General features: G+C 41.0%; 1 protein-coding gene across 4 annotated transcripts in view; it reads left to right on the top strand.

Moving 5' to 3' along the window:
• The window catches only part of WDFY3 (WD repeat and FYVE domain containing 3), a 313,760-nt gene that overhangs the window by 146,574 nt on the left and 149,418 nt on the right, over positions 1–17,768 (top strand). For all 4 annotated transcript variants that reach the window (XM_050945097.1, XM_050945098.1, XM_050945096.1 and 1 more), the window contains 3 exons: positions 156–623; positions 3,528–3,629; positions 13,565–13,758. In XM_050945097.1, the coding sequence (XP_050801054.1) occupies positions 156–623; positions 3,528–3,629; positions 13,565–13,758 (764 nt within the window). The remainder of the gene's footprint in view (positions 1–155; positions 624–3,527; positions 3,630–13,564; positions 13,759–17,768) is intronic.

The following is a 17,768-nucleotide window of genomic DNA, read 5'->3' as shown; positions in this document are numbered from 1 at the left end:
AATCCATTTTAGTAGAGTTTGTTTATGCTTATTGGGCTACAGGGGGAAAAATTGTTTGTTTGTTTGTTTGTTTGTTTAATTCATACTTCTCCCTTAATATGATCAAGCAAAGAGGTATAAAGAATTTTGTTTTTTCCCCTTGTTTCCTATTGTAGGTCATAGCGTGAGGAATATTCAAGCTTTCTCTGTCCTTCAAAATGCATTTTTGAAAGCAAAAACTAACTATCTTGCACAAATTATTCTGGATGCCATTACAAGTATTTACATAGCGGACAATGCCAACTACTTCATCTTGGAATCACAGCACACCTTGTCCCAGTTTGCAGAGAAAATTTCCAAGCTTCCAGAAGTGCAGACCAAATACTTTGAGATGCTGGAGTTGGTCGTCTTTAGCTTGAATTATATTCCTTGTAAAGAACTGATTAGTGTCAGCATCCTCTTAAAGTCCAGCACGTCTTACCAGTGTAGCATCATTGCAATGAAAACACTTCTTAAGTTCACCCGTCATGACTACATCTTTAAGGATGTCTTCAGGGAGGTGGGGCTTCTGGAGGTGATGGTAAACCTTTTGCACAAATATGCAGCCCTTTTGAAAGATCCCACTCAGGCTCTGAATGATCAAGGTAGAGTGTTTTCCTTGTTTTTTTTATGTACATGTTTTTGGATGCTAAAAGAGACTAGTGTTGGTTAGCAGGGCTAGTTCTGGTTAGTTGGGTCACCTGAGTTCTGTTCTCTACACTGCCAATGAATCACCATGTGATGTTGTGAAGCTCACTTAAACTCTCTGTACTTGTTTTCTTATGTAATATTATGATGATATTTATCAACCTTTAGAAAGTGCTTTGAGGTCCTCTAAAGAAAGGTACTATATAAGTGCAAAATATTTATTAAAAATAGATAGTAGCTGGAGTTTTCCACTTTTTAAAAAAAAACTATATAATGTAATATTATATTTAGGTTATTCTAGTATAGGGCAAAAATTAACAAGAGGGGAATGCCCTTTGTATAATTATATATTGATTTTCATCCCAGTTACCACAGTAGTTTACAGTATGACCTAACCTACTAAAGTACTCTTGAAGCACAGACCTTTATTCTTGCATGAAGTCCAGGGGTGAAAGTAGAAATAGGGATTTACTGGTACGGGGATAAGTTGGGGCTGGATCTGGCCATCGGAAGGGATGGGGCCTCAGGCAGAAGGGGCGGGGATTGGGGGGTCAGAGCCAGCACCGTTCTGCCCTGTACCGGTAAGTGCCCTCCCCTCCCCCACCAGAGTAGCAGTGGCAGCTGGGGGCTCCGCCAGCAGTTTAAAGGCCCAGGGCTCAGCCGCTGCTACTGCCCCGGGCCTTTTAAGCCACTGCCGGAGCCCCTGGTTGCCGCTGCTACCCCAGGGCTCCAACAGCAGGGCTCCTGTGACTATTTAAAGACCTGGGGCTGTAGAGACAGCGGGAGCCCTGGGCCGTTTAAATAGCCCCTGGAGCCCTGCCGCCGCTACCCCAGGGCTCCAGCAGCGGGGCTCTGGCAGCAATTTAAAGACTTGGGGCTCTATCCAGTGCTGGGAGCCCCAAGCCCTTTAAATTGCCACCTGGGGAAGCTGGGCCCCCTGGTATGGCGCACCGGCTCTTGCCGGTACACTGTACTGGGGTGTACCAGCTTACTTTCACCTCTGAAGAAGTCCCAATGAGTCACTTTTTCTCCATGTGAGAGAGAGGGTCCATGTTTGCAGAGCCCTTTCAAGCTTTGTGGGGCTATATTGCTATAAACACACAAACAAATCTCTTCATCCATCTCAGGTGTTGAACACTTCTCACTTACACCATGTAACAGTTTAGTTTAATTTTCTGGCTGAAACTATATTTTGCTTGTCTCCATTCAACTTATAACATGTCTAATGAATTTTATGCATCTGTTGCCTGTGGCATCTCAGCGTGTGATAACTTGATAAACCATTTTAAACTGCTCAGACCATTATAAGTAACCAGCAATATTTCATAATCAAATACTGGATGAAAAATCTGCCCTGCACCATGTCCTAGAGATTTGTTAATGGGAGTGATGATGGCCTACTAGATGAAGACCTAAGCCTGCAGCCCTCCCCCGAAAATTACTTCAGTTCTTAAGAGTGCCTATCTAGAGTCTGTCAACAAAAGGATCAAATTGACATTTGGATAGGGCACTAGGAGCAGTACGCTTATTCTTGTGAAAGTGCTATGGGATCTTTAATAACTACCAAAGCAGTTAAGATGTCTCTGCGATCAAGCAGCATAACACATCTAAAATACTGTGCTTGGCATTGATTCAGCTCACATGCTTGATGAATCATCAGCGCCACTTAATGCAGTGCACTGGGATTTTTCTTGGAAGCTCTCTATCTAAGAATTGAATAGGACAAACCCTGCACACTTAAAAATATATAATAATACAGCATCAGGAAGTAGAATTATAAACACTGAAATAATAGATACAGGTGCAATGTCTACTGCACAGTTGTCAACCTGTTTTCATTTGTTGTGATAATTCACTTTTAAAACAAATTTCTGACTTAAACTTTGCATACCATTTTGTAAGAAATGATTAGTTGTGCTGCTCGTTAGTTAGAGAGCAAAAGAGAGATGCTAATTTTTTGTTTGGTGCTTCAGACCACTTTGGTAACTGTCTTATTTTAAGTATAAAGAGTGAGAGGATTCTTTTATTTGATTATTGCAAATTACTGCTTCTCTTCTGTTTTAATAGATTTTTTTTCAAGTTAACTTTCCAAAAAAAAGAGCTGTATTTTCATGCTTGGGTGGAGAGTGAACTGTTTTTTCTTTCAGTAGAATGAGAGCATGAGTCTTTAACGTGGTGATAAAAGTTGTTTTTGTTTTGGAAATCATTAACGGTTTGTGTCACCTACTGCAGATTTTAATTGTTAGAGCTTGTCTACACAAACATTTAGTTTGCGGCAAGCTTGGATGTGTGTCTGCTGTGCACTAGCCTAATGCTCACTGTCTGGGTGAACTCTGCACACTAACAGTTCATCAGTGCACTTTAATCTCCCCTTTCAAAGTAGGATAGATCAAAGCACATTAACAAACTGTTAGTGGGCATCAGCAGGATCCATGCAGATAGCTATTGCCCGACACACTATTGCAGGGTAGATTAACACCCCACCTTGCTGCGAACAAAATATTTGTTTCGAGAAGCCCTGAGGGAAATTGAGATGACTTTACTAAAGGTGTGATGTTAAAGCACATGATATTCCTGTGTAGATTAAGCTAAAGCAAACTAAGGCAATTTTACTTCTCAATGAGAGCATCTACAGGTGGGTTTAATGTATTTTAATATACATTATTTAACCTTAAGTTAATTTGTTGCAACTTTCCTGAGTGTTTGTGTGGTTTAAAAATTTGTTAGAGCATGTTTTTTGTGTGGAAGCCAAAAAAAATGGGGATTGGTGAAAGGAACAAAACTTTATTTTTTAATCATTTTTTAAAAAAAGTCAGCTTTGTTGTTTTCAGTGCAATGAACTTTTGAAATTTATTTTCTAGGGGATTCGAGAACCCTCAGTTCTTTTGAGGACCAAAAGCAGCTAGCTTTATTGGTTATGGAGACCTTGACAATACTACTACAAGGATCAAACACAAATGCAGGTAATTATAGAAGTTACATCAGTTATGATAATAGTGGACTCTGAAGTGCATACTTAAAAAGGCATGATTTAAATGAGTGATATTGACTGATTGGGCTAAATGTAAGATTGTTTGCATCACTTATAATGCATTTGACCTTGAAATACAACATATTAATAGTACAGCACTTTATTATTACATTCCATTTCTGTGGTCAAAGTCTACTGATCTTGTCTGTGAGTCATGTATTGACTGTCGTGTGCTGCAGGAATTGAAAATATAGTTTAACGTGACCTTGTAGTTTTACTTTGTTTCCTGTTATATTTTTAAGAATAAAAATCTATATAATACAGTTAAAACAAAATAATGATAGGACTATGAACACTTTCAGTCTGTTTAGTTGTAGGGTTAAGCTTACCTATTCAACTTTTTACTAAAAATAAGCTATACGTATAGTTTATAACAGGGGTCGGAAACCTATGACACGCGTGCCATCTTTGGCACGCGGCTGCCTGCTGGGACTCCGCGTGTCATTAAAAATCCTGCCAACGCGGCAAGCCGCGGGGTGTGCCGACCCGAGCGCAGCAAGCCGCTGCCCTCTCCCCCGCCTTTCCCTAGAGCTCTGTTGCCGCGCGCGCGCAGCGCTCTAGGGGCTGGGGCTGGGCGCTCCCACGGGGCAGCGTTTGGCTCCGTGGAGAGGGAAAGATGCTCCCCGCTCATCTGGAGCCCTGCTGTCACGCGCACAGTGCTCTGAGGGGCGGGGTGCAGCGGAGCAGGGGTGCGCGCGCGGGGTAGTGGCGGCAGCAGGGCTCCGGATGAACGAGGAACCTCATGGTAAGGGGGCCGGCTCTGGGGCTGGGGGGTTAGGTAAGGGGTGAGTTGAATGGGAGGGTGGTATACTGGGAGGTGGTTAGGGGTGAGGTTCTCTGGAGGGGGCAGTCAGGGAGCAAGGAGGGTTGGATGGGGCATGGGAGTCCCGGGGTTGGTTTGTGGAGTGGATAGGGATCAGGGCAGTCAGGGGACAGGGAGCAAAGAGGGTCCCAGGGGAGCATTAGGGTGGGGGGGGTCTCTGGAGGGGGTGGTCCACAGACAAGGAGCTATCTGTGGGGGTTGGATGAGTCGGGAGTTCTGGGGGGACTATCAGGAGGTAGAGGTGTGGAGAGGGGCTGGGGCAGGCAGGGAGCGAGGGGAGGGTTGTATGGGTCCAGAGTTCTGGGGATCCTGTCAGGGCGGGGAGCGGTTAGATAGGCATGGAAGTCCAGGGGGTCTGTCTGGGTGCAGGGGTGTGGATAAGGGTTGGGGCAGTCGGGGGACAGGTAGGGTGTAGGATCCTAGGGGGGCAGTCAGGGGATAAGGGGCAGGGAGACTTAGATAGGGGGTGGGGTCCCAGGAGGGGGTAGTCGGGACAAGGAGCGGGGGGAGTTAGGGGTTCTGGGGGCAGCAGTCACCAGCCCTCTGCCCTGAGCCCTGCACCCCCCACACCTCCAGGCCCCTGCCCTGAGCCCTGTACCACCCAGCCCGCTGTTGACTCATTCACCCCCCCATGACCCGAGCCCTGACTGGCACCCCCATACATACCCAGCCCCCCTACCCTGACACCTGCGCCCCACTCACATGCCCCCAGCCCTCTCCCTTGACTCTTGCACCCCCCACATTCCCAGCCCCACCCTGAGCACCAAACGGGAGCCCCTGCACCCTCACTCACATTCCCACCTGCACCCCTCACACCACATGGGAGTTGCCCAGGTAAGTGCCCCCACATCCAAACCTCCTGAGCCCCCTCCATTCTAGCTCCTGGCCAGACTCCTCACCCCTAGCCCTGTCCTCGGTCCACTCCAACTCTCAGCTCAGTGCAGAGAGAGGAAGTGAATGGGCCAGAACCAGAGAGAAAGTAGGTATCCACTGTATGTGGGCAGAGCCAGGACCCCAGACCGGCACTGGGCTGAGCAGGTCCGGCAGCCGGGATCCCGTCTGGCAGGAGCTGGCGGATGGAACCCCTGAGTGGCAGTGGGCTGAGCCGCTCACGCACTGCCAGTCTGGGATCCCAGCCACCAACCGCACACAGCCCGCTGCCAGTCTGGGGTTCTGGCTGCCAGACCCTTCCCAGCTGGGATCCCGGCCGCAGGCCCCACTCAGCTCACTGCTGGCCTAGGTGAACAGAACCCCAGACCAGCAGTGCGCTGAGTGGGTCGGTGGCGTAAGATCAACATTTTAATTTAATTTTAAATGAAGCTTCTTAAACATTTTGCAAACCTTGTTTATTTTACAATACAACACTAGTTTAGTTATATAATATATAGACTTGTAGAGAGAGACCTTCTAAAAAACATTAAAATGTATGACTGGCACGCGAGACCTTTACATTAGAGTGGATAAATGAAGACTCGGCACACCACTTCTGAAAGGTTGCTGACCCCTGGTTTATAATATAAAATAGGAGCACATTACTGAATATCTTATTTGCTACTGAAATCACTGGATATTCACATAAATCAAGTAACTGAATGTATAGATGTCTGTCTAAACACACCTTGCCCTTTACTTGAGCTTATTCCCAATTTGCATGTATCAGGTGTGTACTCCGTTACATAGGTAGTTTTGAAAATTATGCTATTTTCAAACTCACATTATAATGTAAGTTACTCTATTGTGTATCAGAGGGGTAGCCGTGATAGTCTGTATCCACAAAAACAACGAGGAGTCCTGTGGCACCTTAAAGACAAACAGATTTATTTGGGCATAAGCTTTCTTCGGTAAAACACCCCACTTCTTCAGATGCATGGAGTGCTTCCTCATTGTTTCTGTATTTCATCCTCAAGCTGTATCTAATCTATATATATGTGCCCTCTATGTAAATAAGAGGGAGGAGAAGCCGATAACTCTTTTAAATCCTGCCTCTTGCTGACCAATTAAAAAAAATACACTACAGAAATTAGCAGCTATAGGCCTAAAGCTCTTTAAAATGTCTTTATTCCTGCCTGTTTCTTTTCCTCAACTCTCACCTGTGTTTCAAAGAATCTAGGCCTTTTTTACTTTTATTTTTACTTAGCAAAGAGAAATTAGAAGCTGTTAAAATGATCATGATTCGATTTACTTTAATTGATCATTCTCTGATTTAGGCTTTCTGAATACAGATAAATTTGAAAGCAGCTCAGTTGCTCATAAAACATTGTTTGGCTGCTAACCTGTAATGTTCGTGAGGGGTAGGGGAGAAGAATGAATCTCAAGTGAATGGGAACAATCTGGAAACTGCAGTGATATTTAATATTCAGTTAGTATTTTCTGTTTTTTTGTTTTTAAACAATAATTGGAGATTATACCTATCTCCTAGAACTGGACAGGACCTCTAAAGGTCATGGAGTCCAGCCCCCTGCCTTCAATAGGTAGGACCAAGTACTGATTTTTGCCACTGATCCCTAAGTGGCCCCCTCCAGGATTGAATTCACAACCCTGGGTTTAGCAGGCCGTTGCTCAAACCACTGAGCTATCCCTTCCCCTCCATATTTTAGTTTTGTATGCTTGTGTGTGCCACGCTCTCTCTGTTTTAAGTAACCTACACCACCTGCCCTTTGAAATAATTAACTTCAGTAGGCTTTGGATGGGAAGCCTGTGTAATGGGTGGTAAAGCTGATGTCAGGCCATAGGTTGGGAAGAACGACTGTTGAAGGAATGATCTATCCTTGTAACAAACAAAGAAGAGGAGGAGAAATCAAAGTGGGCTGTGGGAGTTATCTAGTTTTATCTGGAACTGGTGGAGACTAAGTAGCAATACAATTTTTAAAAAGTTACAACACAACATTTACAAGGAAATAATTTGTAAAAATGTATTGAAATTTACCTGAAAGTGTGAAACATTTCCAGCGCTTGTCATAATGGCTTTTAAGCAGAATTAAATTTTTCCTGACTTTTTCTTTCTTCTGGCCTACAAGCAGGAAAGTGGAAGCTTCTCTGGATTTTACGTTGAAGAATGTGTGCATGTGTATTTAAAATGATTACTTCTGTAATTTTGATGTGAGTCTAGCTACAGTTAGTGCTGTTAAAAACAAAACAAATAAACAAAAAAACCACCCAAACAAACAATGATTACTGCACCATGTTATTTCCCTTTAATGTGGTTTGTAGTATCTTACTTGAAATGGGAAATGTTTCAAGTGCTCAATAAATGTTAGGAGTAGAGGTGATAAATGCCTGAAATGAAAAAAAATAAATACCATTTTCCTTAGCATAGTGAATTTACATCTCTTCCAGTTAGGGTATGAGTTTCTCTTTTGATGCTGTATTAATGTTCTGGTCTCTTCTTATAAAATAGGTTACCTACCATACAATGTTTCCATAGTGGATATCATTTCACACCTGCACCAAATGCAAACTGACATAATTCTTCTTGGCAGCCTGTCAACAACATTCCTAATTGTTACCCACTGAATTATCTTTTTGACAGTAACTATCTATCAGGCTGTCTTACTCCTGCAACTTGTTGCTAGTAAAACGAAAGCTTAAAATACTTAACAATGTAGAACAGTTTGTAATTGGAGTAGATTATTTTGTTGATGATGAAGTACAGAGTGGAATAGGTCTTTGGTTTCACATCAAATAACCTTGATAACTAATTTTTTTTTCCGCAATCATATATTTATATATTTATCCCTAACTTATGGAATAGAAAATTAAATTCAGTACACTGGATATTCCCTTCATTGTGCAAAAAAATATATATTTATAAGATTAAAATTTCTTCCATAAACTGTGTAGTGCAAAACAATAATCCCATTTCCCCTTAGTTGATATTGTAGCACTAACTCTGTTACCGCAGAACCTTGCTAATTACCATGGCTGGAAGACCTGTTGTGAATTACTCAATGTGGCAAATTAGCAAGTAAACAGATAATTTAAAAAGCAATCAGAGTAATGCATCAGAACGTTTTACTGTTCATTTGTTTTGATAATTCAATTTCAATGTGATATTTCATAATATACTCAAGTGTCTTAAAGTTCACTCTGTAAAAATAATGGGAATCTTGTTTATACCTTGCTATTAAATCTCGGCAGAGTTTTGTGTTGGGCGACTACCGGTTTTTCTGCAGGATACAAATCAGATTTATTTTAATTATGATTAAGAAAGTATTTCCATTATGAGCCTGTATTTTTAAGTGTTTTTAGCTTTCTGTAAAAATTACTGTATCAGGCTGATGTATTGCATTATTTAGTCTGAGTATAGAAATAAATGTCTTGTTTTGGAAAGTTTTGATAAAATTTTGTTTTTCCATTTTGGAGATATGCAAAAGTGAAAATGTGGTGCTTACTAGTCAGAAGTTGTTTCAGGTACTACTTTACATTTGAATAACCGAGATTGTTTGTTTCTGTAGGGGTGGAGAAAAGGGAACCTGAAAACTTAGGCATCAGAATTAATGTCAGACAATTTTTGTGAAATTTTTATTGGCAATTAAGAACACTAAGAATGATTTGAAAATATTATATTGTGTATATATAGCAGATATTTCCCCTTATTAATTTAAGGCCCTGATCCTGCTAACACTTGCTCACATTCTCGTGAATAATGTGTGATGGTTTCAGCAAGGTGTCTGAAATGGAGTTACTATATCTTAGAATTCCTGACTTTTGTTCCATCAAAATATCTGTAAGGGTAAAATAGGTCTTGCTGACCTTGAATCCACTGAAAATAGTTTTAGAATAGTAGCTTACGCAAAGTAGGAGGCTGTGAAGAATAAGGTAAAGTGTAAGGTGGAACATAAAATCAAGACATAGGAAACTAAAGTAGTAAAATGTGGCCTATTTGTCAGTATGCAAAGAGGTTAATATCGGAAAATCGCTGTGTCTATTGTAGGCTTTATGGTTGTCAATTATATGGAAGATAAGGGTGCCTAATATGGTGCCCAAAGTTGCTATTTATTAACATTAACATTAAGTAAGTATGACAAGATTAGATTGCAAAGAACTCCACCTGGAACTACAGTAGATAATTGAAAAATATAATAACAGATAAAATTCAAAGCAGACAAATGCAACTCAGTGTACTTTGGAGGAGAAAATGATATTATTCAAGCATACTGATAAGTTGTAACTCTTAAGAGGAAAAAGAAGTCATGCTGAGCAACTCAGTGAGAATATCTGTTCACTGATGGATGAAAGAAGCAAGTTAGGCTCTATTAAGGAGGTTGTCAAGAATAATACAGTGTATGTTACAATTGTATTATATGAATCAATTATGTGCTTTCACCTTGAATGCTGTGTTCAGTTTTGATTGTTTCATCTCAGAAAAGGCACAGCAGAAATGGAAAAGAACCAGAGAAGGGTGACAAAAATACTTGTTCTGGAGAGCTTCCATGCAAGGAGAGATTTAAAGAATCAAGATTACTTCATTTATACTGAGATTAAGAGGAGATATAATATAAGTATATAATAATGAATGGTGTGTCTCATGGATTTTGAGCCGGTCTGTGATAATTTATGAATATTCTGGTGGGCTTGTTAGGGGTGTTTTCTGTGTGACTATATTGGGAATGAACAGGAATGAATCTTGAAAAATGAGGAGGATGGAAAAAGTGTCTCAAGAAGCTACCCCACAACAAACACTTGAGAGTTGCTAAAGGACAAAACATAAGAAAGGCCGTACCGGGTCAGACCAAGGTCCATCTAGCCCAGTATCTGTCTACCAACAGTGGCCAATGCCAGGTGCCCCAGAAGGAGTGAAGCTAACAGGCAATAATCAAGTGATCTCTCTCCTGCAATCCATCTCCATCCTCTGGTGAACAGAGGCTAGGGACACCATTCTTTACCCTTCCTGGCTAATAGCCATTTATGGACTTAGCCACCATGAATTTATCCAGTTCCCTTTTAAACATTATTGTAGTCCCAGCCTTCACAACCTCCTCAGGTAGGGAGTTCCACAAGTTGACTGTGCGCTGTGTGAAGAAGAACTGTTGGCTCTGAGAATTCTGGCTTGATTTCCCAGAGAGCCTAGGTGGACTGCTTTTGACAAGAAGTGTCAAAGCCTCAGAACGCAGAAGAACCAAAGAACAATAGCAGGGTTTGAAAGGCACCCTCTCTCAAAAGAGGTATTGTGGTAAATCAGGAGAACCAGCCTGAGATACAGCACCAGCAGGGACTGTCTCTAAAAGGAAGGCCTACTTAGATCACCATCACTGGATGATAGGGCTTTAGGTAAGATGACATATATGTAGACTGTTTTTAAAATGCATTTTTTGTCAAAGCTTTGTTCCTTCTGCTCAAATCATACTTTTATTTTAAGAAGGCTGCTTGGTCACCAGCTCCTGAAGGGAAGATCTCAGGTGCCTGATCTCAGTTGAAACTGCAGGATCAGAATGGTACATAAAAGATACTGTTGCCAAGTCTAGAAGTAGGAGAATTGCAAAATTCCACCCCAGGATATGTAGAGGCACAAGGCCTGACACCTGATGGAGTGTGCTCAGCGGGCATGTCTACACTGCAAGTAAAAACCTGTGGCTGACCCATGCCATCTGACTTGGGCTTATGGGGCTCAGGCTGGGGGTTGTTTCATTGCAGAGTTAAATTTCTGAATTCAGGCTGGTGCCTAGGCTCAAGAACCCTGTGTGGTGAGAGAGTCACAGAGCTCAGGGTGCAGTTCGAGACCAGAAGTCTACACTGCAGTGAAACGGTCCCGCTGCCCAAGCCCCATGAGCCAAAGTCAGTTGGCATGGGCTTGCTGTTCATTTCTAATTGCAGTATAGACATATCCAGAGAGATCACAAAACAGAGAGGGGTGCAGTTAGTTCTGTGACTGTGTCAGAGGCCAATCAGCCTCCCATTTTACCATGTCCATTAATAGTAGTATCAGATCCAAGAGACATAAGATAGAGCTGGAGGGAAAAAATTGGAAATGGATAGAAAGAAGAAATTTTATACTCATACACATTAATTAAGAAAGTAATCTGCAGTTAACTAATTGTTATCCTAGCTAGAAAGGTTATTAATCCTCATGCTTCAGTACTTAACTCATCCTTGAGGGTCAGGAAGAAAATTGTCTCGCTTAATATGGTAATACATGGTTATTCATGTGTGTTACTGGAGTTTTACTTTAAGCATCTGGCATTCATTGGCCGTTATTGGAGATCAGTTCCAAGTTATTACATATACTGTATTTTTTCATAGGTTTAATAGCCAGATTTTTGAAGAACAAAAGCTTAAGAAAGCAATTCCTTGACTGGCAGCATACCAGGTTGACAGAGGCTGTTGCTTGTTGAAGGTGACTGTCTGTTTCTATGATAAAACAACGGATCATCATTAGGGCTCCATGTCTGTCATGGAGGTCACGGAAGTCACAGATTCCATGACTTCTGCAGCGGCCGGTGTGGCTGTCCCCAGGGTTGCCCTAGCAGCTGGCTCTGAGTGCCGACTGCTTAGGCAGCCCTGGGGACAGCCATACCGGCCACCGCTGGAGCGGCTCTGCAGCCAGCCACACCACTGCTGCTGGAGTGGCCCCAGGGACAGCTGCACCAGGGCTGGTGCAGTATGTATACTGTATGGTCCATCATTCTAAGTGCGGCAGACCCAAAAGTAAAAAAGAGAGCTTTTAATATACAAAAAGCAACTGCTAGGATTCCCTACCTAGAGGCAATCAAAAATGATTTTGGAGATTTGATGAGGTTGCAGTTTTCCCCAACTCTGGCCTGCCTTACAAAGGTGGCATTCTGTAAACACATGTATTTTATATTATGAGTGGAACCAAAGGATTAAAGACATTTTTGTTTAATGATTGGGAAAATGAAAGGCGGAATGATTGAGACCCCGCCCCATTTAAAGAAAACAAAATTCTGAATTTTTGTTAACTCTTACTTAAAAAAAAAAAGGGGGAGGGGGAGGAGAGAGAGAGAGAATAAGACAAAGTTACTGGGATTTTTATTTACATTTATTGATACTTTAAATAAATATAATATAATATAATATTAGATCAGTGGTTCTCAAACTTTTGTACTGGTGACCCCTTTCACATAGCAAGCTTCTTGAGTGTGACCCCCCCGCCCCCGCCTAATAAATTAAAAACACTTTTTAATATGTTTTACACCATTATAAAAGCCTGAGGCAAAGCGGAGTCTGGGGTGGAGGGTGACAGCTCCCGACCACCCCATGTAATAACCTTGTGACCTCTTGAGGGGTCCTGACCCCCCAGTTTGAGAATCCCTGTATTAGATGTAGTGTAGGTGTCCTTCCTGAATGATTAGCTTTGTACATGTTCAGGGAAATAGACTTAGAAAATACTGTGACAGGACTGAGCCCATCTTCAATTACTACTACTACTAATTTATTTGTTACACAGTAACACCCAGAAGCTTAATTAGAATTGGGGCCCTATTATGTTAAGAACTGTACAAGCATATTATGACAATCACTGCTTTTAACAGTTTACCCTCTGTGTGGTCATGGGTCAGAGAAAAAAATAATATGGGTCCATCCCACCACTCTTTGAATTATAGCATGAAAGCATATTTAAGAGTAGGTTAGATAAATGTTTATCAAGGATGGTCTACACAGTATTTGGTCCTGCCACACGGGCAGGGGACTGAACTCGATGACTTCTCGAGGTCCCTTCCAGTCCTAGAATCTATGAATCTTTGAAAGAAGAAAATAATCAGTGATGAAGCTTCTGTAAGAGTGACATGGAAATTCTTAGAATTGGACTACAAAATTACTCCAACAGTAACTTTTAATATAAAATATTCCAGGGGAGAATATAATTAGAATGCCAGTTAACTGTGATCAGCTCATGTTCATATAAAAAGCTGTTGTAAATTTCTGTGTGACTGATGAAAATGGTCACTAACTCTGTACTGGTGAAAAATGAATCATTTTATGTCCAGTTATACTCTGATAATGCGCTTGAACAAATACAAGGTTTTGACACAGTACCTTAGAAACATTGTGTATTGTCTCCCACATTCTTTTTTCTTACACTATAGGTATTTTCAGGGAGTTTGGTGGTGCAAGATGTGTACACAATATAGTGAAGTATCCACAGTGCCGACAGCATGCACTGATGATTATCCAACAGTTGGTGTTATCACCTAGTGGGGATGATGATATGGGCACTTTATTAGGGCTGATGCACTCAGCTCCACCTACAGAACTACAACTGAAGACAGATATATTACGGGTAAGTGCAATAAAACTTAATACTTTCCATTCCTAAACTAGTGAAATTCTAATTTAAAGAATTTAAAATATACACTGTAGAACTACTTTTATTTTATGTATGATGGTATTCAGATATTGAAAACAGTTCAGTGACTTTAGAATTAAAATCATATACAAATCAGATCTCAAATTTTTAAACACAACTGGCAAAAAAGAGTACCAGTATGTATTACATTTATAATTATTAAGTGTAATAATTACTGATGGATGGGAAATGAAGTTCTAAAAGCAGTCTCTTTCCACCTGGGTTTAAGAAATCATTTAGGTACAATTGAAAAAAACAACATAACACACGCACACAAACTGAAGCATATTTTTAGTGCCATCGTTGAATTTTTCCTTGGCAAAATCTTTTTTTTTTGTAAACATCCCCAGAGTTATTAATAAATGAATAATTTATAACTAGATCTGGTCCAAAACCAGATCATTGAGAACAAATCCCCAGATTTTGAGCTGGAGGCTTGTTTCATTCCTCTAATCTTAGCCTGATTTGTGTTGGATTCGAAATTAGAAAGGGTTTAATTTCCAGTTCAAATGCAGTTGAAATCTCATAAGAATAGATACACCCATGAGGTTTCAGTTAGAGGGAGCCCTCATTTAATCCAAACAGTTCACAATATTTCATTGCTAGTCTTGATAAATCCTTGAGGGTCAACTTCTAATTTAAACCTGGTATGGATCTGAACACTGTTTTCTCAGCCTAACTATGTTTACCACAAGCCCTGACCATGGTGGAAATGTGTCCAATAAGTATAAGAAAATATGGCATCAAGTATCAACGGGGTAGCTGTCTTAGTCTGGATCTGTAAAAACAGCAGAGTCCTGTGGCACCATGTACACTAACAGACGTATTGGAGCATGATTCATCCGACGAAGTGGATACTCACCCACGAAAGCTCATGCTCCAATACGTCTGTTAGTCTATAAGGTGCCACAGGACTCTTTGCTGCTTTTAAGAAAATATGGAGAATTCATCTTTCACTGCTAGTTTGACAAACAAATACTCCTTAGATTTTGCAAGCTGGTTAGGTCAGGTGTATATTAATGTAGCCTTAAAAATGTTAAGGTCTCTTATAATGAGATTAGGTAATGCGTAGTCATCTTAGAGTTGTAGAAGACTAAACATAGAGCAAAGTGATGAAATTGTATATGATGTTTGTATCACTCAGTTAGACTTTCTATAGTAAAGTCTACAGTCCAGAGTTATGGTTTACATTTTTTGGTATGTAACACATGAAAACATGACCTTTGAAAACATGTTTCTTTGAGAGAGCTTGAATGGTATCACATTAAGGCTTTGAGTTTCTTTGATTTTTCACTTGAATACGAATACCATACAATCAAATTGCAAGTTTCAATTAATCAACTACAGAAGCCATTATTTACCTATTAAGAAAATACTGATACATCAGGAACAGACTGATAATGAACTTTTATTGTTACTAGTAATAGTTCAGATTATCTGAGAAGCAAAGGGATAGTCTCTCTCCTATAATCTGTCTCCCAGAATCTGAAAATTACTTTGTTAAAGAGGCTGCTCAAAGGAGCCCTAAGTCAACAGTGTCATCCTGTTGCAAAAAAAAGCGAATATCACTCTGGTATGTATTAGCAGGGAGTGTTGAAAACAGGACATGAGATGTAATTCTTCCACTCCCTTCTGGGCTGATAAGGCCTCAACTGGAGTATTGTGTCCAGTTCTGGGCATCACATTTCAGGAAGCATGAATAAACTGGAGAAAGTCCACAGGAGAGCAACAAAATGATTTAAGGTCTAGAAAGCAAGACCTGTAAGGAAAGATTGGCAGGGAGATGGGAGGAAGAATGGTTTGTTTAGTCTGGAGAAGAGAATACTGAGGTAGGACATAATAGTTTTCAAGTACATAAAAGCTTGTTACAAGGAGGAGGGTGAAATTTGTTGTTCTTAATCTTTGCAGATAGGACAAGAAGCAATGGGCTAAAATTGCAGCAAGGGAGGTTTTAGGTTGAACAGTAAGAAGTATTTCCTGTCAGGGTAGTTAAGCACTGGAACAAATTGCCTGGGTAGATTGTGGAATCTCCATCATTGGAAGTTAAGAACTGACCCCCTTCTGACAACAAAAATTACTACACGATCCCATGATGGGAGAGCAAAGCTTGAGCCCAAGCCCTGCACCGCGTGTGGGGAGGGGGGAGCAAAGAGCCCCAAGTGGAAGGCCTGTAACCTGAGCCCTGCCACCTGGATTGAAGTCCTCGGGGATGGGCTTCGGCCCCAGGGCTCAGGCTTCGGCCCCAGGGCTCGGGCTGCAGGGCTCTGGTGCTTTGGGCCCCAGCAAGTCTAATGCTAGCCCTGGCGATCCCATTAAACCAGGTTCGTGACCCACTTTGGGGTCCCAATGCACAGTTTGAGAACCGCTGGATTAGACAAACACCTGTCAGGAATGGTCTAGTTATTGCGTCGTCCTGCCTTGAGTGCAGGGGACTCAATTAGATGACCTATTGAGGTCCGTTCCAGTCCTACACTTCCATGATTCATCTCGTAAAGTTCAACTCACCTGAATAGATTTTTTTTCATGTTGTGCTAGAATTTAAGAGAAATTAACTATGTACAAGGGTTTGATTAAAATTTTAACACACTCTTTTTCTGAAGTCAGATGTCGAACATTAGCCTTTCTAGAAAACAACTGAGAACTGGTACACCGAATTCAGACATTTCAATTTTAAAAGGAGTATGTAGGAATGAAAAACTCATAAATTCTCCTATTGGAGTTAGTCTGTTTGAAAGCTCTGACATTAAATGTGTCTTACTCTGATAGCAGCAAGCTGGTATGATACCACCTATCCTTTGGATGATAGGATTAAAATTCAAAATGATCTAGACAAACTGAATAAATGATCTGAAGTAAATAGGATGAAATTCAACAAGGACAAATGCAGACTCCTCCATTTAGGAAGGAACAATCAGTTGCATACATACAAAATAGGAAATGACTGCCTAGGAAGGATTTCTGCGGAAAGGGATCTGGGGGTCATAGTGGACCACAAGCTAAATATGAGTCAACAGTGTAATACTGTTGCAAGAAAAAGCAAATCTCATTCTGGGATGTATTAGCAGGAGTGTTGTAAGCAAGACTTGAGAAGTAATTCTTCAGCTCTACTCTGCACTGATTTGGCTTCAACTGGAGTATTGTTTCCAGTTCTGTGTGCCACATTTCAGGAAAGATGTGGACAAATTGGAAAAAGTCCAGAGAAGAGCAACAAAAATGACTAAAGGTCTAGAAAACAGGACCTATGAGGGAAGACTGCAAATGTTTATTTTTTTAGTCTGGAAAAGAGAAGACTGAAAGGGGACATAACAGTTTTCAAGTGCAAAGTGCATAAAAGGTTGTTGCAAGAAGGAGAGAGAAAAATTATTGTTTTTAACCTCTGAGGATAGGACAAGAAACAATAGTCTTAAACTGCAGCAAGGGAGGTTTAGGTTGGACATTAGGAAAAGCTTCCTAACTGTCAGAATGGTTAAGCACTGGAATAAATTGCCTAGGGAGGTTGTGGAATCTCCATCATTGGAGATTTTTAAGAGCAGGTTAGACAAACACCTGTCAGAGATAATCTAAATAATACTTAATCCTGCCGTGAGTGCAGGGGACTGGATTAGATGACCTTTTGAGGTCCCTTCCAGTCCTATGGTTCTAAGATATTCTATGACAATCAGTTAGCATATAAAGTAAAAGAAATTCAGCGAAAGACAGAAAAATAGTTAAGTTAGTGAATTATGTTGCAGAACATTAGTATTGATATCTGTAGGGGGGTTTTAAGAGCATTTTCAATATATAATTTATAGACTGACCACACATAGTTTGCAGTCTTTGGCTCTTGCTTTAGAACTTGCTTGTGCTAACATTCAGTTTAGCCATCATCTTATTTTAGCTGATAGTCTGTGTTAATTCTCATTCCCGGTGAGAGGCATTAATTTACTGGGTAATTCTCACCTGTA

The sequence above is a fragment of the Gopherus flavomarginatus genome, chromosome 3 (assembly GCF_025201925.1).
Source record: "Gopherus flavomarginatus isolate rGopFla2 chromosome 3, rGopFla2.mat.asm, whole genome shotgun sequence".
In the NCBI taxonomy this organism is placed as follows: domain Eukaryota; kingdom Metazoa; phylum Chordata; order Testudines; family Testudinidae; genus Gopherus; species Gopherus flavomarginatus.
Note: the sequence above shows the minus strand (reverse complement) of the source record. Positions and strands in the feature narration are given on the sequence as shown.